At 47.3% G+C, this 25,867-nt stretch overlaps 1 protein-coding gene and 1 long non-coding RNA gene across 3 annotated transcripts in view; one reads left to right on the top strand and one right to left on the bottom strand.

Moving 5' to 3' along the window:
- The window catches only part of LOC138304247 (uncharacterized), a 188,255-nt gene extending 184,804 nt beyond the window's left edge, over positions 1-3,451 (bottom strand). The window contains exon 1 of the long non-coding RNA XR_011205525.1: positions 3,315-3,451. This is a non-coding gene — a long non-coding RNA (uncharacterized lncRNA). The remainder of the gene's footprint in view (positions 1-3,314) is intronic.
- An 88-nt stretch (positions 3,452-3,539) lies between these two features.
- SH3RF1 (SH3 domain containing ring finger 1) overlaps positions 3,540-25,867 on the top strand; it is a 286,988-nt gene continuing 264,660 nt past the window's right edge. For both annotated transcript variants that reach the window (XM_069244137.1, XM_069244129.1), the window contains exons 1-2: positions 3,540-3,762; positions 13,383-13,867. In XM_069244137.1, the coding sequence (XP_069100238.1) occupies positions 13,454-13,867 (414 nt within the window). In that variant the 5' untranslated portion in view covers positions 3,540-3,762; positions 13,383-13,453. The remainder of the gene's footprint in view (positions 3,763-13,382; positions 13,868-25,867) is intronic.

Here is a 25,867-nt window from a genome sequence, read left to right as displayed (position 1 = left end):
GCTTAGACACTGTAGGGGCATAGTGCTCATGCACATATGCCCTCACCTGTGGTATAGTGCACCCTGCCTTAGGGCTGTAAGGCCTGCTAGAGGGGTGACTTACCTATGCCACAGGCAGTGTGAGGTTGGCATGGTACTCTGAGGGGAGTGTCATGTCGACTTGGTCATTTTCTCCCCACCAGCACACACACGCTGTGAGGCAGTGTGCATGTGCTGAGTGAGGGGTCCCCAGGGCAGCATAAGACATGTTGCAGCCCTTAGAGACCTTCCCTGGCATCAGGACCCTTGGTACCAGGGCTACCAGTTACCAGGGACTTACCGTAGTGCCAGGGTTGTGCCAATTGTGGAGACAAAGGTACAGTTTAGGGAAAGAACACTGGTGCTGGGGCCTGGTTAGTAGGGTCCCAGCACACTTTCAAATCATAACTTAGCGTCAGCAAAGGCAAAAAGTTATGGGATAACCATGCCAAGTAGGCATTTCCTTACAGTGAGTGTGTAGGTGGTGGGGTTAAAAGAAAGTTAAGTGGCCCTTCTGCATGACTCTGTGGGTTTGGACGATTAGGAGTAAGTTGCTGACACAACCTTTGCTTGCTTTTGAGCAGAGACTGTGGTGTTTGGGAGAACAGAGGACAAACATGGCCCTCATAACACTTAAATATCACGCCCTTACAAGTTCAAAACTGTCCCGGTTTTTAAATGCGAGCCACATCTTGTAGTGTTGCTGCACTCTGGCAACACTATGACACAGCCCCGAGGAGGGGGGCTCGCTGCCTCACCCCCACCCGATATGTGTGTAATGGTCATGTCGAGGTGACAGGGAGCAGGGAAGGGGTAAACAGGATATGATGTCATGAGGAGAGTTAGTCAAGTAAAGACAGGGAATAAAGAAGTTCACCAGAGCATTGGCTCAGTGTATTCTATAAGTGGCAATTTTACACTGACAACGAGGAGGTCCTCTCACTGCATCCTCGCTCCGCTTCCACCTGAAACTGACACGCGCTGCATCGCCGGAGGCCCCATGTGCAGTGCTACCTGCTGAGAGCACTATGGATCCCTACACATATGCGCGCTTCAACTCAGTGCGGTCCACACCTCTCCGCCGGCAACCGGACTCGCACTACTAAATGTGGTCCAGGCGGTGTCACTGCTTTCTGCCTGTCCTATTTGGCATGCCCGCTGTGCTCTGCATGTGGATTTCAGCACATGCTGCCTTGATAAGCTGAACCTGGCCTCCATCAAGTCATCCCTGAGGCCTACAGTTGCAGTGAATACCACGTGGCCAGGCCCACCCCACGCTGGATACACAACTTGTCAGACACGCTCCAGCCTCTCCTAGCACGACATTCTGGGACTCCGGGACGTGACTCAGGTTCCCCAGCGCCTCTCCCCTGCTCCATATCAAGTGATGCACTGGGCCAGTAAGGCCACAGAAACTGCACTAGTCCTGCTGGGAGGAGGGAACAGGGGCTAGCTGTCTCCATTTAACCTGCAGTTGCTTTTAGGCGACAGGAACAGATAAAGCACCAGTAGCAGGGGCATAGTGACAACTTTCACCCCGTTTGGCGTAGTTGGGGTAGAACTTTTACCCGCACTTTGACCACCCAACAGACTTTTCTTTCACTCAATCAGCAGCAGACCATCTTCATTACAGCCGCCAGCTATGGCCAGCATCCCCAACATTGAACCGTTCACCACCACTGCCCATCCATGTAAGTAGCCAGCTGGAAGACCTGGGTTGAGCGCCGCGAAACATATTTTGAGGTGCTAGAAATCAAGGATCAATGAAAATAACCTCTTCTCCTGAACCTGGGGGTGGGGGGGGTTGGGCAGACATTCACAAAATCTCCAAATCAGTGTTGGAAGCGACCCCCCAACGTACACCACACTGAAGAATGCTGTCACCGCCCATTTTGAACCCTATGCCAACCCTGACTACGAACGGTTCTTGCTGCGCCAGGCACGTTGGAAGCCGGACAAATCTGTGGATGCATTCTACTCACGGCTAAAGGAGTTAGCCATCACCTGCACCCTACCAGACAAAGATGATGAGGTGAGAGCTCAATTCATTCAAGGGTGTGCCTCCCTGAAACTCAGAGAACAAATCCTGCAGGAACCAAACATGAGCACGAGAGACATCTTTACTATAGATCGGTCAAAGGAGCTGTCGAAAGCTTGTCCCGCACACATGGAGCAAATACCAGCTATCCAAGTCAAATCAGAACGTCTTAACACAGTGGCCATGGAAACTGCTAAACCCAAGACAGACTGCACAAAACCAAAACCAAGAAATAGACTCTGCAGATGGTGTGGAGGCTCATTGCCACACTCCAGTGCCTGCCCCGCCAGGGGAAAGACATGCAGAGCATATGGCAAGCTGAACCATTTCACTAAAGTATGCCGCTCTTCGCCCAAAGCCCCGCTGACAACACCCAAGAAAATCATTAAAGCGGTAGCTGCCCTCTCTGAGACATCATAGGGCATCGTCATGAATGACAAAGAAGAGGTGGTTTATGTGGTGAGAGCGATAGACTGCAGAAAACCCACAGCCTGAAAGCTGCCCACGTGCCAAGTAGTGGTGTGCGGACACCCCCTTCCAGAGCTGATTGACACAGGAGCCTCAATCAACTTGATGGCTGCCAAAGTGTACTGCAGTCTGCCAGACCCTCCACCTCTCAAGCCCACGCGAGTCCAAGTATATGCTTTCGGAAACGCCCAACCTTTACGGATCACTGGAGTCTTTGGGATGGACATTGCCCATGGAACAACGAACTGCTCAACCAAAATCTATGTATCGCTAGAAGGCAATAGGTTCCTGCTCAGCTGCCAGATAGCACAAAGTTTGAATTTAGTTCAATTCGCATTCAGCATCCACAACCTGCAGCCAAGAATACCTCACCAAAGAATTTGAAGCACTCTTCAGCAGCATAGGGTGTCTAAAAGGCCACCCCCATGGGATGCATATAGATGGAACTATTAAATAGGGCAATGAACAGGGTTCCCCAGAGCCACTGCACGTACTGCACCAATGCAAGCAACGCCCCTAAAACCGGGAGCCCTTTTATTTTGGTTCCAAAGCCTCTTTCTGTCCGACCCTGCTGCCTGGTTCTGTCGGGTTCTGCTACAGACAATGACAGATCTTTTAATGAGACGGCTTGTTGTAGTTGAAAGGGCGGCGCACAGGTTTAAACATTGGAGAGCTCAGGCCACTGATAGTTTTTCGTCTTCAAACAAACGAGTGGTAGATGGCGTTTTTATATTAAAACGATGCCAAAGGATTACATGTTTACGTGGGAACAGTGTGGAGAACTACTTACAAGTTGGGACATAAAATGCTGAGTGAAACGCAGGAGTGATGCCTGTCCTCACCCGGCTCCACGCACCTCACAGGCCTGCGGTGTGTCCGCGTGCAGCGGCGGCCAGGCGCGCGGACTGCGGACCGCTCTGCTGGTGGTGCATCTTCAGGACGCCACAGCTGCGGGGGCGGCCCCTCCCCCCTGCCCGGGCCCGCCCCCGGTGACGTCACGGCTGCCTGGCCGGGAGAGCCCGGCCCTGGGAAGAGAGCGGAGCAGAGGCTGAGAGCGGGGATCCCCAGCGCCCGCAGCACCGGCTGGGCTGGGAGGTACCCCACGCTGCGGCTCTGGTAGAAGCAACCCGCAGGCAGCAGAGAGGGGACCCTCCCGCGGAGCAGCGACCCTTCCCGGAGCCGGGCTGACATGCCTCCTGCTTTCCCGGCAGCAGGACACGGGGGAGCCGCAGATGCCGGTGAGTGCTGCGCTTCCTGCCTCCGAGGCCCAGGGGACGCTGCCTTGTGTAATAGGGTGAGACCCTTGCATGGCCAGGGAGGGAGAGGAGCAGGGGCCACTGCTGAAGGGAGGCGCGGGCATCTCCTGCTGCTTGCGGGAGAGAGCATTAGGGACACCCCGGTGGGATAGTGTAGATCCGCACCTCTCCCCCTTCTCCTCGGGGGCTCTTAGACGGGAAGAATGGAGCCCTCTTCTGGGGGTTACTATGGGAACACATTTATTAATGCATGTCCCCGCCTCCCCCGCCGCCAGTGTCCAGTATGTGGCACGGATTGCACGGCCGCCTGATTTGTGAACGTGCTCTGTTCAGGGACACGGGTGCGATGTCCCTTGAATGTGATGTGCCTTACAGCAGCAGCTGGCATAACACCTCATGGGTTGTGTGTAGTGCCCTTAATGTGTCTGTGCATTTATTCCTACTATACCCTCGTGAGGATGACGGGGGGTAGGGGAGATTTTGATCTGGAGTTTTTTTCATGTGCAGAGAAATCAAAATGTCATTTTTTTAATTTGACAAGGAAAACCGTCCCTATTACCACGTTGTGTTATGCCAATAGTAACCACTGTTTGTTGAACATAAGAATATTATCCATATGCATTATACGCCCTTGTGCATGGTATATAATAAATATAACGCTAGCAGATGAGACGCTTATTGCTCGCGTGTTAAAGCCAGACCCGCATCGTCTGCATACCACCTCCCCGCCCCTCGCCAAGGAGCTCAGTGTGCACAGGGTAAACCTTGCCCATTGCAGTGAAGTTATTCAACTTTCCAGGGGAGCGGTTCTAGAAGCTCGAGGCTGTAAGTGTGCGCGGACACACAACAATTTATATAGTAGTGTTTACCTCTCCTTCTCTCTGTCTCATCAGCGCGTCTTGTCATATTATAGCACCTCTTGCTATACAACCCTCAAAGGGCATCTAAGCGCTGAAGAGCGGCCCGGCTGGTGCACGGCTATATTTTATAGATTGGGATGGCGTTGCCCTGATGGTCAGCGAACAACTTACATTTACCCTCCATGGCGCATCCCATTGTCAGGGCATACACAGTATAAATGCACCCCCAGACTGCCGATCTTGGGGGAAGTGTTTTTTTGGGGGCAGGGGGTTGTTGAACCGTCTTTAAGTTGACCCTTTTCCTCCAACACCCCATGCAATGACAGTCCCAATATGTAAGGCACCTCCAACTGAACCTCTATTTGACCTAAGTACGCTGTTCCGCTACAGTGGGATAGAAGATAGAATTGTAATTGTGTTCTGCGTATCCAGTAGGGACCTTTAGAAAGCGCAGCAGATGTGCAGCGTTTTGCGAGGCCCCCCCCCGAGAGCCAGCTCTGGCATTTCTTAACCGCTGTTTCGTGTCTCCCATCATTCGCTGTTTGCTTTGTCCGTGTGCTTATATTCATAAAGCCGCCGAGAGTGGATGCACATCACCTCATTAGCCGTGATTGGCTGCAGTGTGTTTACAGCGCGAGGTGAATGGGATCTCTGATTCTCGACAGCTCATTCAGTGAAGTCCTTTTTCTATGCAGACTGTGTCCAGGTGTGTGTTGGAATTTCCCTTCCACTTCCTTTTGTGCCACCGTTTTACATCCATGGGACACTTAGCCCTGCATAAGCTGATTTCCTAATTGTTAGGATCTCTGTGCGTACTTGTATGTTACTAGTGGTTTTATCCGCTTTGTGTTTAGTACGCCCGACCCTTTTATTTATTGGTTTTGCAAAATGCCTCTCCCGATCGAATGCACCAGTATTGCCAACGGCACACTCTCCCTTGGTGGTGCCAACCCTGCGCTTTCACTTGGAGGAGTCCACCTATGCTATTAGCGATACCAACCCTCACTCTCACTTCACCTTGCCTATTCCATGGCCTCCTGTGCCAGTCACCCTCCCTCTATGTTTTTGGGATGCCCCATGACCTCGGACGGTCCTGCACAAGCCATGTTCTGTTGTTCCTAGCTACCTGACGCTTTCGTTTGGTTTGCTTTAACAATCTTTAAGCTTTAAAGGTTGCTAGGCACATGCTTCCTTTGTTGTGAACATATCACTCCCTTCTGAGGTCATGCAGGGGTTAGGAGAATTTCAGCTAATTTGAAATCTCCTCATGAAAAGAACAGAGTAGACTTGGCTGCCTCAAGCACGAAAGAAAATGACCAGGGAGGTGGTTTATGATACCAAGTGTGCCATGAGGACCTGGTGGGCTCTGCAGTTTTGTGGTGAAATGGAGGTACGCTTCTGCCTTGCAAGGTGTATAGGATAGCATCATGTCCCCTGGGAGGGAATGGTTCTTTGAGAGGTTCCTAACCAGCCAGGATATAGAACTGGAGGTTTGCCTTTTAATATATGGATCACTGGCAGGAGCTGGAAGGCGGTATTGTTGAGTGCTTGCATCTGATGAGGAGAATAAAGGGGTCTGTAGTCAGAAGAATCAACGTTAGTTTTTGCTGTTGGGGGGTATACATTCTGCAAGCTGTAAGAAGTGTTTCGTCCTTTACCCAGACAGTATTTCTTTTTCTTTGATCAGGGGTCCTTATGCAATCAGGTTCTGCATGTGTGCCATGTCTAAGTGTGGAGCTGGCTTCTGGGTGACCGGCTAAGTCAGCGGTATTGTTGTTTTGTAAATCTTGCAATTATGGCTCCTATAGAAACACTAGGAGCAACTCTTATGGCACATATTGGCCCCCATTGTTGGGCACTAGCTATTTCAGAGAGAGAGCTGGTCTGTAGGATTGGCATTTCTCCCATTTGACAGACTCTGAAGCATAACCCTTTAACAAGTATCGCATTCTCTTCTGAAATCACAGGTAATTCATGTCATTCTGGGGTCACTGTCAGCTCTCTCCTTCGCTCAGGATTATCGCTCACTCTTTCACACTCAGTCTGTCCCCTTCTAGTGGCACATACATTTGGTGTTATGCTTTGCTGCACTGCCCTGGAGTTGTTTACCCAAGATCTACCTGCGGTTAGGTGTCCTCCGTACTCTCCTAAGGTAGGGTGACCAGAATTTTAAAGGCAAAAACCCGGACATTTCACAAAAATAGAAGAAGGACAACAAGTTTTCTTCAACCGAGCGCCGAGAATGACAGCGCTCATCACAACAGAATTACAGAAGAGACACACAGAACGCAAATCAAATGCCATTTTTAAAGCCAGTATAATGCCTGTTAATTAAATAGCTTTCTAATAACACCTGCTTTGTATTTCTGCTTTAGAAAACAAAAAAATCACTTCTTGCAGTTTTCAGGCGACTCTTTAAAAACCGGGACATGAGCTAACTTTCCCGAAATCTGCCGGGACAGCTGGTAAAAAACCGGGACTGTCCTGGCAAATCCGGGACGTCTGGTCACCCTATCCTAAGGTCATGATTATTTCCCACTCTTTCGGAGTCGTCCTTAAGTGAAGGTGTACATATGCCCCGCTAATGGTGCGCATTCCTGGTGTTCTGCTTTTCAGCACTTTACAAGAGCCACGCTTACCCGCACGAGCATGCACACCCCACACACGCTCCTGTAGTCATGCTTAACTGAAGCCATGCTATGCCCTGTGGTGCACACTCCCGGTGGGTTGCTTTTCCACTGTCTCCCACAGGCTCTCCCGTGGACATGGTTGGCGTGCTGTGGCTTTAGATAATGTGTCTCACCCTCTCCCACATTTTACCAGATAGTATAGTTCCTCCCGGCTCATCGAAGCACACCGTAGCTATACCTGGAAGGCCTGTTGCTATCTTTTTTGTGTAGTGCGAGGCAGGTTGTCTTGCAGTCATGGCAAAGCACAGCATATGCACTCCCACGCAGCCCCTCTGAAGGCATGCTTCCTTGCGCCCACCCACACTCTGAGCTGTCTGCTTCTGAACAGGCCCTTTGCAATTTGGTGAAAGTCTGCATTTCGAAAAGAGGTTTACTCTCTTTTTCGTTTAACTTATTTTTCACGTGGTTAGCACCATATTTCCATATATTAACCCATTGCATACCAGTCGGCTATCCATGTACTGTTTAGAGCAAGTTTGTTCTCGCCAGGAGCTTGGATTTGAATTAGTTAAGACTGATAGCCCCCACCCCCCCTTCACTTATTTTCTGTTTGCTACAGTTCCTTGGGTAGGTTTAGAATGTTTTTTAAATGGAAAGGTAGATCATATACATTTCTCGTAAGATCTGAGGATCCCGCCTCTTCTTTCTAGAACTATTAGAAATCATTAAAGCACTTACTTTGTGGTACTTTCCGAAACCAGCTAGAATATTTTTTTTTGGTGTATGTTAAAGTCACGGTTTTTTATTGGAGTGGAGCTAAAGTTTGCTGAGCTTTCTCACCGAAGAGTCTTCATCTCTGCAGCAGGCTGAAAATTGGAGGCCATTAAATGTTAAAAATAGACTGAGCTGTGGTTAAAATAAAGTTAATTACTACTGTTAAGTACCGACTTCGAGCTGAGTAGTTCATTAAATCAGAACAATGTGGTAACTGATGACTAGCTCTGTGTTTCTCTTCCAATCTGTGATCAGCAGATGAAACCTTTGAAATACCAAGTTGTTTGTCAAAGGTTGTTCATAATAATGGTGTTTCACAACCCACAGAAATAAGTTCGTGTCATGTAGGTGCACACACGGTGGCTTTTCTCCTTGCACGGGTGTGCCAGGCCACTTCAGCTGGTGTCACTGAACTGACAATGTAGCTAACAGTTCAGCTGGTGCTGTGGCGCCAGGGTTATTTAAATGCAAGGGAAACTATGACAGTGGTAGGAAAAAGTGTTAATGAAAGTACCTGCTCAAATTAAAATCTTGGCCAACGTTTATTTGTTGTCAGCAAAACGCCAGTACTCGATTTGTTTCGCAATCAGTGAATAAAACCTCTTTTGTAAGAAATAGTTACTATAGTAATGAAGAGCATTAGTGACTTACACATTATTAAACTATTTTCATCACCAATTCATCAGAAAGAGACAACTTCCCCCAATAGGATTCTTTTTAGTCCTGAGGATTCCCAACGCCTGCAGCCCTTAACCCATACACTAAGTTGAAATGGGTCGAGACACATTTTGGTGGGTGTCAAAGGACTTGTACCACCTTCATCAGGACGCAAACACTATCAAATTGGAGTTGGTACAGGAAAAAAGCTCCAATCTTTAGTTGTTGAATGTTTTTTTTTTAATGTCTAATGTCGTTTAGTACATTTAATCTCTCCCATAGTGGTAAATGATATTGTGCTAAGTCACCCCCAACGTTTACTATATCATCTTTGTCTCCATCGATATACGGCATAGCTGTTCTTTCTTAGATAGTTATGCAAATAACTTCATGTCCACCAGGTATACTTTATGATGCTACTGTTCCGAATATCAGATCAAGCATTTTGTGCTGTGGCGTGATTGTGTGGGAGGCACCTATAAGGAAAAGAATGTATCTTGTATATGTCAAATTTTGCAGTGGCTCAAGAGACGCCCCTCGGTGGCACCAGGGCTGTGAGGGGTCCTAGCCTGAACCCCAGTTATGGTGGCCTTCCATTGTCTGACAAGGGGTTGGGTCATTTTCTTCACTAACATTAGGACCCATGGCATCCTTGATGCTTCACAGGGCATGCAGAGTTGAGTGCGCCCAGTGTTGCTTTCTGTCCCTTAGGTGCCCCCACTGCTGGCTGCCGGCTCGCAGGGTGCAGCTGTACCACATGGAGCCTGTAACAGAGGCCTTTGACACTTAGATGCAGTTACTGCCTTGCATATCTAAGGAACTACACATATCTTGCTTTACAGTGCGAGAGAATCTGCCTGTGGACTGGCTAGTTTAGGTTGCTGTTTTTTTCACGTCAGTGAGGGCATGATGGGTGCTTTCCTTAGTAAAACTCCAAGGGCAACAGCTCCAGATTCTAATGCCAATCTCCTAAAGCAGGCAGTACTTCAGAAGCACAGGCCAGTTACGACTCATTATTCTGCTTGAACATTGAAATATCTCAAGATATTTGGAGTAAACGTGCATTTGATAAAGCCCTGTTATTCAGGGGAAAAAACAGATGACTTGAATTTCTGCCTTATGCCTGTTAATTTACTGCTACTTTCAAAATGTATCTGGCACGCAAGTGGGGGCAACCTGCGTATGAGGTACTGTTTAAACGTGTCATGGATGTAAAATGTATTTTTAGGTGACTGTTACGTGCTCGTTTTTAAGTTTCATACTAAATCAATTGCATAAACGCCCATGCACAGTAACAGACTTTCTGTATGTTTTTTATAGCTGGAAACAGAATAAAATAAGCCACAATATCGTGAAATGATTTTAGGTCCATTTTCTATAATGTGTGCATTGTTTTTGCACTCTGTTTTACTGACCGCAAAGTTGAATCTTTAAAATCAATTTGTGATAGAGCTATGTGTGCTCACCTTGTAATAGGCACAACTCTAAAACTGGACGCAAAAAAGACTACAGTTTGTTTTTTAGTCCTTGTTTGCGACAGCGCAAGCACTACTTCAAAATGCAATGTCGCTTGAGAGACTGTTGTGTACAACAAGGGGCTTGCAGTCCGCCCATTGCTTACCATTAATTGGCATCTTTTTCAGTCGTCTTTTGTGCTTTCTAATTGGCCAATGTAGGTCAAGCATCACTTCCTTTCTGTTTTGTGAAGCATGGACCAAACACAGATTAATCCAACTTAATAAGTGCCCGTCCACTGCTCGTGCTGTGATTCAGGTACTATTTCCTCTAACCACCCCACCCCCCTTGTTTTCCCATCTCTGGGGTTGATAGGGCTTTTTTTGATTTTGTATTAAATAACTTTCAGATGTAGTACAGCAGCTACTGTACAACATGGCTGACTGTTTTTTGTTCATTTTTTAAATCGATATGATGCAGCCTGCGTTTACCATGTCATAGCTCTTTAATTTTCTTTACTTTCAACCATGACCCACAGCGGTTGCCCTGCTGTGCAGCATGGCTAAGAAAACATTGACAGAGCTAATAGATCTCGCATAGGCGAGACCTGTTGGCTTAACTAATGGTTGTAATACCTGCAATAGTGTCTAAATATTGTATCAATTTGATAATTTTGTTTTACAGGTTAGCTAGTTTCATTTGCATTAACTTTGCTCCATCAGTTTAAGTATCTCTATCTCCTTCAGAGTGCTTTATTTAGTCCAATTAGAAATTGGAGCACCCTGTCTACGTAGCACAAATACTGCAGTTGCACGTTTTATGCACTCCTTAGGCAGTTTCTATGAGGGAAGGGTCATGTAAATGTTTTCTCAAAAACCTACCGTCTCCTTGCTTAGCCTTCATATGGGTTAGACTTTTGGTCATATATGGAGAATGGTAAGCCTCCTCTTTAGGCTTTTCCTGACCACTTTTCCACCAGACTGAGAACTGGAGGTCGTCCAGACACTGTGGGTCCAACAGAAAGTTTACTGTGTTATTGCGGTGATGCATGTGGCCTGGTTGAGGACACTGCACGTTCTGCTTCCTCTGAAAGGATATAAAATGTATTTCAAAGTTCTTAAAAAACATAATATTTGTACGGCCAGTTCAATAATAACATGATTGAACATGACTTATTCTTACCAAAGTTCTGTTTCATTAGCTGCAAAATGTATGTCTCGTTTTGTGGTAAATGTGTCCTTTCAATATGGACCAGCACATTAGCAGTTTTTCCCTCTTGTGATATGATCCTGTCTTATAGTCAAATAATCTGTTAATATTTCAGGTAATTCTCTGATAAAAGGCCCAAGAAAGACTTCCGCGCTTGTCAGAGAAAATGGTCTTCTAGTAGTTGATAAGGCTCACGGCTGAGGCCTAGCCTGAAACAGTGATACCAAAGAAGGCCAGTAATCATGGAAAGACTTTACCCACACCACGCCCTTTGGTCAGTCTTGTCATTCCAGTCCATGCTCGCCATTTGGCCTAGAAGCCAAGGTGCCATATGTGTTGTCTTGGGCTTTCTGGGCAAGTTTCTAAAGGTCTCTATAATCAGCCACTGGCGCTCCTGTCGAGAAATCCTTGTAATTCCAGCCTCCGTGCAATGTATGTGGTGCTACGGATGCTCTTTTGTCAAGGCGGTGCATTAAAAAAACCTCCATAACCGAACATCTGTGCTTTATATGGCTACAAATACATAAATTAGGAATTGCATGTTCTCGATGAAGCATGAAAGGCTCGTGGAAAGCACCATAACTGTAACATAATAGGCTTATATTGCAAAGGTAGTTGAGGCCACTAGCAGTGCGCTTAAGAAACTGAATCATGCCAGCCCTCACCTCTAAGAAATATTACTTGTTTCATATAGTAAAGAGTGGTGTTAAAGATCATCGCAAGGGTATGCCCATCTGCATCACTTTCTATCGCTGAAGAGAAGGACGATAGTCACTTATGTGATTATGTGCAATGCGTTCTGCAGCTTTGTTTACATTCTTAACGTAGGTCAGTTGTTGATGCCTTACAAAATATATCATTAGATTTGTAGCTCTACATAAGAGGATCCCTCATAAAGTCCATGGAGATGACCTTACACTGTACCAGATGTTTGGGAGTAACTTGGGCTACCCTCTGCAGTTTATGGTGGCAGTGCTTGGCCGTGCTGTGGTGGAAGCTCCTATCCGTAACACTGCAGAAGTGTCTGTGTGACTACTCTGTACTATGGATAGGAGTGTGGAGGCTGAAGGGGATGGTACTTTACCTTGTGAGGTTCAGCTTGGCTCTTCAGTCTTCATTGGGTTGAGGTTTTATAAAGCATACACGGGGGAAAGTTGTATATTAGACTGGCAAAGGCATTTAACCTTCAGATCATAGTTTATGTAATCTGGAGCCTTGTCACTCTGAAACACACAGGCTTGCAAAAGAGGGACACAGCTCCCACCTTCTGCACCTGGGATCACGAATGGGCCTGTGTCGTCCTGACTCCATACATCCACACTGGACTCCTTGTCTACTGCAGGATGGTCCGACAACTACACTAAGAAGCAGGAGTTGATAGAGACCAGAAATGTAGACTAGTAAGGATTACCACCGTCCTTTTTGTGTTCTGTTGTGTATGGTACCGGAGATTTGTATATGACTATATTGCCATTAACATCCATTACTCTGGTGAAAACAACTGGGTTTTGACCTGATTTCTGAATGCCTATTGCTCTGTGAAAGCAAGTCACTTTTTCATGTCATTTCTCCCAATAAACATACGATCCAGCTGGAGTTAAAAACGGTGGCAGCTCAAGTTATTATTCTAGTTTGCAATGTATTTATTACTTGGTTGCGCCGCTATAGCAGTGTGGTTCCAGTTGTTGATAACTCTGCGATAAGAAAAACATTCCAGCCTTCCCACATCTGCTAGCTTCGAAATTATTGTTTTAAAAATGTGTAATGGTGAATATTTCTGAAGAATACAGCCTCGTTTTGGCATGTCCCACTGCTCGCGTCCTTTATGTAGAGGCGTCTTTTGGGCAATAGGATGTAACAGATAATGAAATACACATATATTGTTGTTGTAGAATTGAAATAAGCCTGTGATGTTTGGTTTATGTTTTTGACAGTAAAAATCAATGTTTTAGTGGCACTAACAAGTTTGAAATGCTAATCAGCTGCTTCTTTTTCCTTTTTGTTTCTCGATACATAGCGCTAAGCCTATGAGGCATGGACGTAACCTGATAACTTTCATTCCCTAAGAACTGCTGCGATTGTTCACAAATGCTTATTTCTGCGCAAAACTCCCTCGAGAGGAAGATGGACGAGTCCGCTTTGTTGGATCTCTTGGAGTGCCCAGTTTGCCTGGAGCGCCTCGACGCGGCCGCTAAGGTCCTACCCTGCCAGCACACCTTTTGCAAGCGCTGCTTGCTAGGCATTGTGAGCTCCCGCAATGAGCTGCGCTGCCCCGAGTGCAGAACCTTAGTAGACTGTGGGGTGGATGACCTTCCCAGCAACATCCTGCTGGTCCGGCTGCTGGACGGTATCAAGCAGAGGCCGAGGAAGGCGGGCAGTGGAGGCAATGGCACCAATTCACTAAGGACCCAAGGTGGTACCGCCTCAAGTTGTGGTGGTAAAGATCTTCAATGTTCTCAAGGAGGACAGCCAAGAGTGCAAGCCTGGAGTCCTCCTGTCAGGGTAGGTACCTAGTACAGCCTATTTGCATATTTTGAGGTATAAGTACCTAGTGAAGCCTATTTCATCTTTTGAGGTTTAAGGAGGAGATTACAAAATGGGGCAGGATATTGTTTCCAGGGTTTGTTAAGCCTTCTGTTTGTGGTTTGACAATGCTTAGAGTGAACTTCTTCAGTGAAGGTTTGAACTAGGGTGTGGGGCACTCACATTTCCAGGGCAAATGCCCTTCTCATGCAGTGACTTATTTTCCTCCCCTTCCTGGATGTCTTGTTTTGCTGCTACTGTTGATCTACACAAGCTGTTGGCACTCCATTAGCACATGTAAGCTAACCACTTTCTAATTCTACGTCTGCTTCACAGCTGCCCACATGGGTTTCATTGTGGTTGTTTTTCTCCTCTTTTTTAAAAAATAGGCCTCCAAAGTTCATTAAACAGACTCTCCATCTCAATAAAGGTGAAAACGTGGACCTTTTTAGCTGCTTGTTGATTATCTTGGTGCTTTGTGGAACTGCAGGATTAGGTATACAGTGGCGATCTAGTGGAACACCATGCTTCTTGATTGAGTGGAGATGGGGGTGTTGGGTTGTTGTGCTACTAGTTTTAGTGGTGCACTTTGGATGCACCTGCAGCTGTGGTGAATACAAAATAACAACATAGTCCTGTTTTCCTTCTTTTGTGGCTGGTAAGAATGTGGCCCATGTCTGGACATTTACTCCTGTATGATACGAAAGAAAGCTCTGTTGTTCCTTCCCAGTTATGAGCTGATTTCTTTTCTTATTAAATATACCATGCAGTACAAAATCTGATTCCCCTGCCTTGAATAATGTGCCTTCAGTGGGTACTTTTGTTATTCTAGTCAGTTTGAAACACTCGTGAACATCCAGATGGTTTTAAGGAATATGCCATGACAGCTTCCTACATGAGATCTTGAGTGTTTTTCAGTGTCTCACCCCCCTCTCCATCGATGATTTGTGAAAAGGGTTGGGGAGGGGGCACCTAAGAATGCCTTTCCTTGGAACCAGGTCACACTTGAGAAGAGGATAAGCACGGGCTGAGAAAACGCAGAATTTGGTTGGAAACTGAGGAACTGAAAAGACTGGTTTTAGGCTGATCGTCAGGGTGGGTCTTTCTGAGATGGAGTGGTAAAATGTGAGATTGGCTAGATTAGCATGATTAGCTTGGAGTTAAACTCATTATTTATAGACCGGAGAGAAGTGTTTGTGACATCAGGCACCGAAACAGACTATAGGAAAAGGTCCTGAAGCACTTCAATCAATAAATCAGGATTTATAAAGAGCGGCTAATCACCCAATAGGGTATCCAGGTGCTTGCAGGTCCCTGAGGCTTATTCGAACAGCCAGGTCTTGAGGGCCATTCGGAATTCCAGAAGTGAGGTGATGGTCTGGAGGTGTGTGGGGTGGCTGTTCCAGGTTTTTGCTTCAACATGAGAGAAGGAGTGTCCTCTACTTCTACGTCATTAGATGCAGACAGTATGGGCAAGGGTAAGGGAGGCAGAGCCTAGTCTTCTCAGCGGTTGTTAGAAGTTCAGGCGGTCGTTAATGTATGCAGGTCCTTTTTTGTGTAGAGCCTTGTGTGCGTCAGCAACTTGAATTGGCATCTCTTCTGTATGGGGAGCCAGTGGGGTTTCCTGAGGTGAGATGTGATGTGGGTTTGTCGGGAAAAGCCGAGGATGAGTCTGGCTGCGGTGTTCTGTATGGTCTGAAGTCTCTGTAGAAGGTGTGTGGCAATTCCTACATAGCGGGTGTTGCCGTAGTCGAGTCGGCTGGTGATAAGGGCCTGTGTCACTGTGCGTCGTGTGTAGAGGTAGCCCCTTGAAGATTTTACATAGCATGTGTGGAGTGAGGAGACAGGATTGATCTGTGATTTCATGGTGAGCTTGTTGTCAATGATGATTCTGAGGTTTCTGGAGTGGTCGGGGGAGTGGGTGTTGGTCCTAGATCTAATGGCCACCAGGAGTCGTTCCATGTGTTGCTGCTGTTTCCAAAGATCGGTTCTTCTGTGTTCAGCTGCAGGCAGTTCTTCATCTAATCAGCGATGCTTGTCATGCATCTGTGGAAGCTGGTTCTGGTGGTCGAGGGATCGTTGGTGAGTGAGAGGATGAGTTGGGTGTCATCTGTGTAGGAAATTATGTTGAGACCTTGGCCACCGGGGTCATATATGCGTTAAAGAGCTTGGGGCTGAGGGATGCGTCCTGGGGGAAATGAAAAATGGGAGGTCGATCTTCTGGGTTATTCCGGTGAGGAAGGAGATGATCCGTCTGAGCACGTCCCCTTGAATGCCGGTGTAGCGGAGTCTTTCGATCAGCATGTAGTGGGATGTGGTGTTGAAGGCTGCTGAGAGGTCGAGGAGGATCAAAGCTTCTGTTTGTCCTCGGTCGAGGAGGGCTTGGATGTCGTTGGTGGCTGTGATCAGGGCAGTTTCAGTGCTGTGGTTGCCGCGGAAGCCAGATTGGGAGACAATGAGTAGTTGGTTCTGCTTCAGATATGTCATGAGTTGCTTGTTGATGAACTTTTCCAGTACTTTCGCTGGGAATGGGAGGAGGGAGATTGGCCGGTAGTTTTGGGGTTCGCTGTGTTCGCCAGAGGGATTTTTGAGTAGTGGTATGACTTTGGCGTGTTTCCAGGCGTCAGGAAGTGTTGCGGTGTTGATAGAGGTTTTGGACTGGTTAGTGAGTTCCTGGCCTTTGGTTTCCAAGGTTGAAGATGCAGTGCGGGCATGGGTCTGTGGGCACTCCTGAGTGGATAGATTTTTATGGTGAAGGTGAGGTCCTGGGTGGAGAAGATGCTCTGGGTGCTCTGTATGTGGTTTGTGTTGATTACGGTGGTGGAGTATCTGCCGAGGAAGTCTGTAGGTGTGGGTTGGGGTTCGAAGTTTCTGTATATGGTTGCGATTTTGTTGTAGAAGAAGTAGGCAAGGTTGTCACACAGCTCATGAGAGGGTGTGATGTTGTTTTCACTGGCAGCCGGGTTGGCGAATTCCTTAACGAAGTTGAAAAGTTCCTTGGTGTTGTTGGCGCTGGTTTCAATGTGTGTGGCAAGAGCTGTCTTCTTTGTTGCCCTCAGCAGGCGGTGGTACAGATTGAAGGAGGTCTTAAAGGCTGCTCTGTCGGTAGTGTCCTTGCCGGCGTGCTATCTCCTCTCCAGTGGTTTACTGCCTCGTTTCACTATTCTGAGTTCTTGGGTGTACCCACTGGTCTTTTGGAAGGATTTTCTCTGGATGTTGCTCTTGATGGGGACTATCCTGTCTGCGCAATTGGTAATCCAGGCGTTTAAGTTTTTCACTCGCTGTTCAAGGTTTGTGGCGGTAGCTGGGGTGTAAATGTTGAGGGTGTCCGCCCAGCTGGTCTCTGAGATTTTGTTCCACCTCCGGTGGGGGGCACCGGTCATCTTGGGGTGGAGGTGTAGGTGCAGGGGATGGAGATGCTGGAGTGGATGATGGAGCGATTAGTCCATGTGAGTTCTGTCTCATGGCTGTATTTGACGTGGTTGCTGGAGATAAAAATGGGGTCCAGCGTGTGTCCTGCACTGTGTGTAGGGTTGTGGATGACCTTGGTCAATCCGAGGCTGCTCATACTGTCGAGGAGGTGTGCAGTGTTGTTGTCATTATGGTTTTCGATGTGGAATTTTAGGTTGCCAATGAAGATTTAGTCCTTGGAGTGCAATGAAGTTTGCGATAGTGTTGCAGAAGCTGGCGTGCAGCCTAGGTGTCAGTATGTGAAGGTGTCTCTAATGGTTGTTTTGTCATCCATGTGGAGCTTGAAGTTGGGAGGGTGGTGGTGTTGGGAGGGTGGTGGTTCACTGTATGGTCTCTTTGTGGATGATGGCTGTTTGTCCTCCCAGCTTGTTGGTGTGGTCCTGGTGAGTGATTTTTATATCCGTTGGGTATCGCTGTGGCAATATCTGGGGCGGATGACACAGTTGAGCATTTAGGCACACAATTTTCCACTGGGAAAAGAAACACAACATGATTGGTATTTACACTATTTTCCATGCCCTCCTAAAAATAAAGGGTGCCCATGGATTTCTGTTCATTCTTCTACTGGAGGTAGGAGATTTGACAGTGTTCTTCCATAATTGGCTAACATGGCAGATATGGCACAATTAGTGCCTCTTATTTTTAATGAGTCCAACCTGCTGCACCAGAGTACATGGTGCTGTTCTTGCAGTGCATGGTGGGGCTGGAGCACTGCTGTTGGAGGTAACTGTTCCCCTTCTCCCCAAAATGCACCCAATTGTGCTAGACCACTGAAGAGTCTGACAGCAAATACGATGTTAAGAGTGTGCCCTCCTGTGTGCAGGAGTTGACACTCCAGCACAAGAGGGGGACAGGAAGCATGGATGCGGAACAGAAGTGGTGGGGGAGTTGTACTGTAATCAGCTTTTGGGGTTGATCCGTGGGAGTTTTAAACGATATTTGGGTTGGAATAGGTTGACTAGGCTGCATGATTACTACAGTACATAATTTTATAGTGACCAGATACATGATGTAGTGTAGCTGGTGACAAAGCCTTGGAAGCTGAAAATGTGTATGTGTTTACTCTGTCTAAGCTTTTTTTCAAAATACCATTCATCCGTGAAATGGTAGAAATATGTTTGTTTGTTTATTCTTGTAGAAAAGTTACCTAGATTTAGTGCTTACATTTGTATGTGTGACTATACCACATGAAGATATTTTGATTGCAATGGTCATTTCAAGAAAACATCCATACACCACTGAACAAGATGAGATGTTAAATATAGACCAGCCTTCTAGTGTGCAGTACCTTACTAGACAAACAAATCTTGTTTGGAATTGTAAAACTTTTTTCCCTTGCATGTTCGAAAGACCTTGTTAGTAACTAAAGTATTGCTAATCATTTTAAAAATAAGTGTGCGTTGTTGGATTAAAAGAGTAGCGAGGTTGGGAATGAATGAAGTCTGTTTTTGTCCTATTTGGGTTAAGATGCAGCTTCCGCTGTGTTCAGTTTCACTGCCTGCTTACCCTTAGCATCAAACAATTCATTCGCAGGACCCGCGTCAATATATTCCCGTCAGCCTGCCTGTGTTTCTTTGCAGCTGATAGATCTGCACGCGTCACACCGCCATTGTTCCTGAAGGATGTGCGCGAGTCACGTGAGACGGTTATTGTAGTGTCACTGTGGTGACTAGACACTGGAAGTAAACACTGTGCCAACACATACCGTTGGATACTGCGTTGCATGGATCCATTGTGGGCACGCATGCTACCAGGCTTGCGTTTAAGAATGCAAGAGGGATTGTGTTCCTTTTGACTCGAAACTGGTTTTGCGGTGCAATTGTAACTGTCTGCCGGCAGTTGTTTCTAATAGGTCACATATTATTTGCGAAACCCACTTTCAGTCTCCTGACAACAAAGCGAGCCGCAGGCTCTCTGTTATAATACTGATTTATGAATCTGTGCATTTCGTGCTGTAACCACAGCTACATTTCCAGTTTACGTACTATTAATAAATTATCCCAATGTTGTTCAATGTTTTGTTGTCATATCACTGATAATTCTAATATCATTTCTGTAAGGATTCCTTGAGTGTCTCAGACCTCCTTGCAGAAATCAGAGCACTTTACAGAGCAGCTGGCACAACTCGTATGCATTGGTCTGAAATTGGTAAACCTTACCTTTTGGCTTTCTCCTGTTTTCATATTTACTCATTCTCCATTTTTAAGAATTGTTGTGAGTGATAACTTAAAAACAATAGTTTTATCTTTTTAATTTTCAGAAAAGTTTTAAGGTGTGCATATTTGGAGCGTTGAACAAGACTTAATGTAAAATCAGACGCACATACTATTTGCTCCCAGTTTCGCACATTACGCTTATTACAGTTACTGCACGAAGTTTACTGAGGGCTGAGATTTTGCAACCTCTAATTCCTCCAGGTTAATAACTATGCAGTGCCGATGAGTAAGTGCGCAAAATTGGGCAAAAATGACAGTTGCACTGTGCCCCATTGCACAGCAACAAACAAAAATCGTAAAAAGGTACGAAAATCTACCCATAAAATGCTGCAATGTTCTGCAGTGTTTTCGGCACTCGGAATGTGGCCGTATGTTTTTTTTTTCTTTTTAAATAAACATTTTTTTACTTGAACAATGATTGTGTCCCGTCCCCATCTCTAGGTATGTTCCTTAAATCCAGTATGTCATGTGCACCCAGTACTTTTGCCTTGTGCAGCATTACTTGTTGATATGCTTTGATATGTGTAAACAAATTATTTTCCCTCACGAGATGTCCAGCTTGCCTCAGTGGACGTGATGGAGCCGTTTCTCTTTTGCTCACATGTGCCTCAGTCTTCAGTGGGCCCCTGTGGGCGCTGTTCACACATCAGTCCCTTTCTCGTGTTTGTAGGAGAGAGCAGTACCCTTATGGCCGCCTTTATTTAGAGGGCGGGCCGCACCGCAGTAAAGCAGCACCGGAAACTCTGTTTCTCGATGTGGGGGTGCACAAGGGCCTCTTCCGGGTGCCCCATATCAACGCCCGAGTACCAGCCGAAAACAAACAAATGGAACCCTTCCGTGAGCCTTTAAAAACAGTTCGAGGCCTGAAAAACCGGAGGGGGAGAGAGAGCGCTTAGCAAAGGGGATTGATTTATCGACACAAGCCAGAAGTACCGCGCTATCTCCTGATCCTGCCCAGCAGGCCGGATTAGATTTTACGTCGAGATTTCAGGTGCGCCTTTATGAAGCCGGCGCAGACATAGCTGCCGGCACCGTGCAGCAGTTACCTTCGTCTTCTGGATGACACTGTGAAATTACCTGCGGAAAGAATGCATTGTGTCCGGAGACAGCGTGTAAGCAGCTCCCGTGTTTAAGTGCCCCCGCCATCCCCAACAAATCACTTCTGTGCCTTTTAAGTAAATCGTCTGCAGCTTTAATTTGCCCTGCATCTGAGACTGCCGGTGACTCACGCTTGCTGCTTTAAACCCCCGCTGTTCGTAGGACGCCACCGCCGTGCCCCTGGGGGCAGCCGGGACTGGAACTTGCAGTTAACTAGTTTCGGTGAGAATGGTCTTTTGAGGAAGCAAGGTGGAGAATGATGTTCCTTCCGCCTTTTGGGTCATGTCCTAATCTAGCAGGATCAAAACAACCCTCCTGGATTTGTGTCTTCAGGGTCATGATGCGTAATTTTAGCAGAATAACTTTGCCTCTGTTTAAGTAACTGCTACCATAAACTGATCCTATGCTGTCGATCTCGGTCAAAGGTTTCTTGAACTGAGAACGCGTTGCAGCAAAATGTTCCTGTCTCCTATTTAGTTTGACTCTTTTTGGTGTACCTCCTGGACACCGGTTCTGATCCAGTCTCTGGTGGATGGAAAGCAAGTAGCCACCTCGGCTAGATTCAAACCAACTGGTTATGTTTGAATGGTAGCTCCTTTAAGGCCTTTATTTTCCGAGTTGAGCCCCCCTGCCTTACAAACGTCTTCATATGGCATCCCTTGGCAAGCTTAGCTCATCGCGCCTTGACCGTGGCAATAGTCTGACATGGTCACATGTATAGTGCAAAGAATGAAAACTGCACCAACTCTGTTGGCCTGTGGTATAAACAGGACTTTCTCAAGCTTGCTGATCCTGGCGCCTGTTCATTGGCCATGGTTTGGCGTGCATAGGTGTTCAAAGTCCACAGAGATGCCTACACAGCACAGGCTCCATTTTATAGCCCATCTTTAGCGGTTGAATCCTCCATTCCTCAACTGGACTAATAATTCAGTGACATCCCTTGGATACTGAGGAACCACAGTTAGTGGCAAAGACTGGGTAGTAGAGCTCTCCACTTTGAACTATATGGGAAACGGAGCACCACTTGGGGGCCTGATTTAGAGTTTGGTGGATGGAGTAAATCGTAATATGGTGGACAGGGTATCTGTCACATTTGTGACGGAGCTACTTGTCTGCCAGACTCTTAAATCAGGCCCTAATCTTTTGGGCTAAGCTTAAAACTCTGCTGTTTCCAATGCTTACTAAGATACGTCTAAGCACGTTAGATCATATTGTATCCCACCCAGCCCAACCACGCCTTACCAGTGATTCTGACCCTATATGAAATATTAAACCTACACTTACCAAAAGCTCTGCAGTGCTATACTAAAAACTACTACCCCACTGTCACAAATGTTGTGAAATGTACACCGTATGCATTTGATCTCATTTGCTTGTACTTGGTAACCTTATGCTTGATTGTAGCAGATTGCTGTGATCACAGAGTTGCATGTTTGGCGCTACATTTCACAAGAGAAATAACATTTACATTCGAGCCAATGCAGATCAGTATGAAATTGGATTTGTTTGCAGTTTTCCCCGCAAAAACGTCAGACCTTGTTCAAATGTGGTTCGCTGCAGGTTAAGGTAAAAATGTGTGACATAGAAAGCAATTGCCAAAGAACATACAGAAGGCATTTTGCTTCTGTGAGCAGAGTCCTAGTCTTCACAAAGATCTAGTCCCAGTGCCTAATAAGTAGTAGGCTGATGACTTATGACATCATTTTCTTTATCAGTCTCTGTCAAAGTTTTGAGAAGTTGTCGGTATGTAGGCTTCTTGCATGCCATTGACTCATTTTCAAAAAGAACAGGTGATGGATGGAATGCTGAAAAATGTCAAACATTTCCCTAAATGCAGATATCTGGGCCTACATCTGTTGGTGTTTTGCTACCAATGTCATTCCAGTTTGGACCCAGCCATATGCAAATCAGTCTTGACCCTGCTCTCCACGAGACCAGTCCAGCCCAAACTGCCAGACCAGGTCTTTCCTGGACTGGAAACACACATCCTGGGACCGGTTTTGGGGTATCTCCCCTCATCAGCCAGGCTAGCTTGACTCCAGTGGCATGAGGAGCATGGGACCCACGCCTGGGCATACCCGTCCCACTTAGGGCAACAAATGCAAAAAGTACAAGTGTTGGATGGAATGCTAAACAATGTCAAACATTCACCCCTAGTACGGAGATCTGGGCCTAAATCCATCGGTTTTTTTGCTACCCATGCCATTCCAGTTTGGACCCAGCCATATGCAAATCAGTCTTGACCCTGCTCCCCATGGGAACAGTTTAGCCCGAACTGGCAGGCCAGGTCATCCCTGGACTGGAAACAAGCATCCTGGGACCATGGTCAAGACTGATTTGCATATGGCTGGGTCCAAACTGGGGTGGCGTGGTGGCCAGAAAACAATAGATCATGGGTACTCACAAACTTTTTCTCGGGGGCCAAAATTGCAGTATGGTTTGCGGCCGAGGGCCGCACTGAAGTGACAGCGGGGGTGTGGGGGTGGCTTATAGGGGGCACAACCACCCGCCCCCTTTTTCAAAACATTGCTAAACACACACAGCGCCATCTGCACACAGCGCCATCTGCTCTCATCCCTACCCCAGTATCACACACAGCGCCATCTGCTCTCACCCCTACCCCAGTAACACACACAGCACCATACACACGCAGCGCCATCTGCTCTCCCCCCTACCCCAGTATCGCACACAGCGCCATCTGCTCTCCCCCTACCCCAGTATCGCACACAGCGCCATCTGCTCTCACCCCTACCCCAGTATCGCACACAGCGCCATCTGCTCTCACCCCTACCCCAGTATCACACACACAGCGCCATCTGCTCTCACCCCTACCCCAGTAACACACACACAGAGCGCAATCTGCTCTCACCCCTACCCCAGTAACACACACACAGCGCACACACACAGCGCCAACTGCTCTCACCCCTACCCCAGTAACACACACACACAGCGCACACACACAGCGCAATCTGCTCTCACCCCTACCCCAGTAACACACACACAGCGCACACACACAGCGCCATCTGCTCTCACCCCTACCCCTGTAACACACACACACAGCGCCATCTGCTCTCACCCCTACCCCAGTAACACACACACACAGCGCACACACACAGCGCCATCTGCTCGCACCCCTACCCTAGTAACACACACAGCGCCATCTGCTCTCACCCCTACCCCAGTAACACACACACACACACACACAGCCCACACGCACAGCGCAATCTGCTCTCACCCCTACCCCAGTAACACACACACACACAGCGCACACACACAGCGCTATCTGCTCTCACCCCTACCCCAGTAACACACACACAGAGCGCAATCTGCTCTCACCCCTACCCCAGTAACACACACACAGCGCACACACACAGCGCCAACTGCTCTCACCCCTACCCCAGTAACACACACACACACAGCGCACACACACAGCGCAATCTTCTCTCACCCCTACCCCAGTAACACACACACAGCGCACACACACAGCGCCATCTGCTCTCACCCCTACCCCTGTAACACACACACACAGCGCCATCTGCTCTCACCCCTACCCCAGTAACACACACACACAGCACACACACCCAGCGCCATCTGCTCTCACCCCTACCCCAGTAACACACACACAACGCACACACACAGCGCCATCTGCTCTCACCCCTACCCTAGTAACACACACAGCGCCATCTGCTCTCACCCCTACCCCAGTAACAAACACACACACACAGCCCACACACACAGCGCAATCTGCTCTCACCCCTACCCCAGTAACACACACACACAGCGCACACACACAGCGCTATCTGCTCTCACCCCTACCCCAGTAACACACACAGTGCAATCTGCTCTCACCCCTACCCCAGTAACACACACACACAGCGCACACACACAGCGCAATCTGCTCTCACCCCTACCCCAGTAACACACACACTACATTAAAAACAAATAAATAAATAACCAAAGAGCCTTACCTGCTTCAATAAAGCACTGTAAAGATGCCACAAATGTAGAACGTCAGGCAGGCAGGCGGGCAGCAGACGTGGAGCCGGTGACAGGAAGCAGACGAAAAAGCCCCGTAAAAGTTAGCTGCAAGCGCTGACTTTTATGGGGCTTTGGCTTCCAGGATCGTCACGGAAACGCCATAAATAATGGCCGCCGTAGGTAAACATAGAGGAGAGCCGCGGGAGCATGCGCAAAGAAGCCACGATTGCGCATGCTCCTGCGGCCCTCTTCTATGTTTATATACTGCGGCCATTATTATATGGCGTTTCCTGTACGTGTCCGCGGGCCGCCAAGGAAGGTCCGTGGGGTCGCTGGCGGCCCGCGGGCCGTACTTTGAGTAACGTCGCAATAGATTAAACCCAGATCTTTGTGACTGGGTGTGAATGTTTTCATTGCTCAGCATTCCGTCCGTAATCTGTACTTTTTGTTTTTATCGTCCTAAGTGGGAAGGGTATGTCCAGACATGGGTACCATGCTCACTGCATGACTGGATTCAAGCTAGCCTGGTGGATGGGGGGTGAATACCCCAAATTCGGCCCCAGGATGTTTGACCCGGTCCAGGGAGGACCTGGCCTGGCCGTATGGGCTGGACTGTTCCCATGGGGAGCAGGGTCAACAGATTTGCATATGGCTGGGTCCAAACTGGGGTGGCGTGGTGGGCAAAAAGACAGTGGATTAAACCCAGATCTTTGTGACTGGGGGTGATTGTTTGCATTGGCCAGCATTCCGTCCATCATCTGTTCTTTGTGCTGTTGACTAATTTTCAGTCATCACTATCCTGCTTCTTGTTCTTGGCACACAGTCCTAATGCGATTTGCTCATATCCCTTTACTTTCACTGTTGCACTTTTCTTCTGTAAAGTTCTTTGTCCTACATCTGTTGGTAGTTTGTCCCAGCCCTTTTTTCCGAGATAGCTTATAAATGCTAGTGACTTCTTAGTAATAGAACTGTATAGAACTCATGGGCCTCCCTGCTTCAGTCCCAAATAGTCAGCCATAGCTCTAGTGCTGTTCCTCTAAATGCCTTGTGCGATCAGTTAGACTCCTGAAGAAATGTACAGGTTCTATTACGCGCTCTCTCATTTTTCTCATTCAGTGTTTACATTTATAATCCTTTTCCCCTAGTACTTGTGGTCTAAACCATGTACCATTTTTTTTTTTGCCCTTTCTGACTGGTTTGTCTATATCCTCCTAGA

This window comes from Pleurodeles waltl, chromosome 1_2 (genome assembly GCF_031143425.1).
Source record: "Pleurodeles waltl isolate 20211129_DDA chromosome 1_2, aPleWal1.hap1.20221129, whole genome shotgun sequence".
Taxonomy (NCBI): Eukaryota; Metazoa; Chordata; class Amphibia; order Caudata; family Salamandridae; genus Pleurodeles; species Pleurodeles waltl.
The sequence above is the reverse complement of the archived record's forward strand: the minus strand, read 5'-3'. Positions and strand labels throughout refer to the sequence as shown.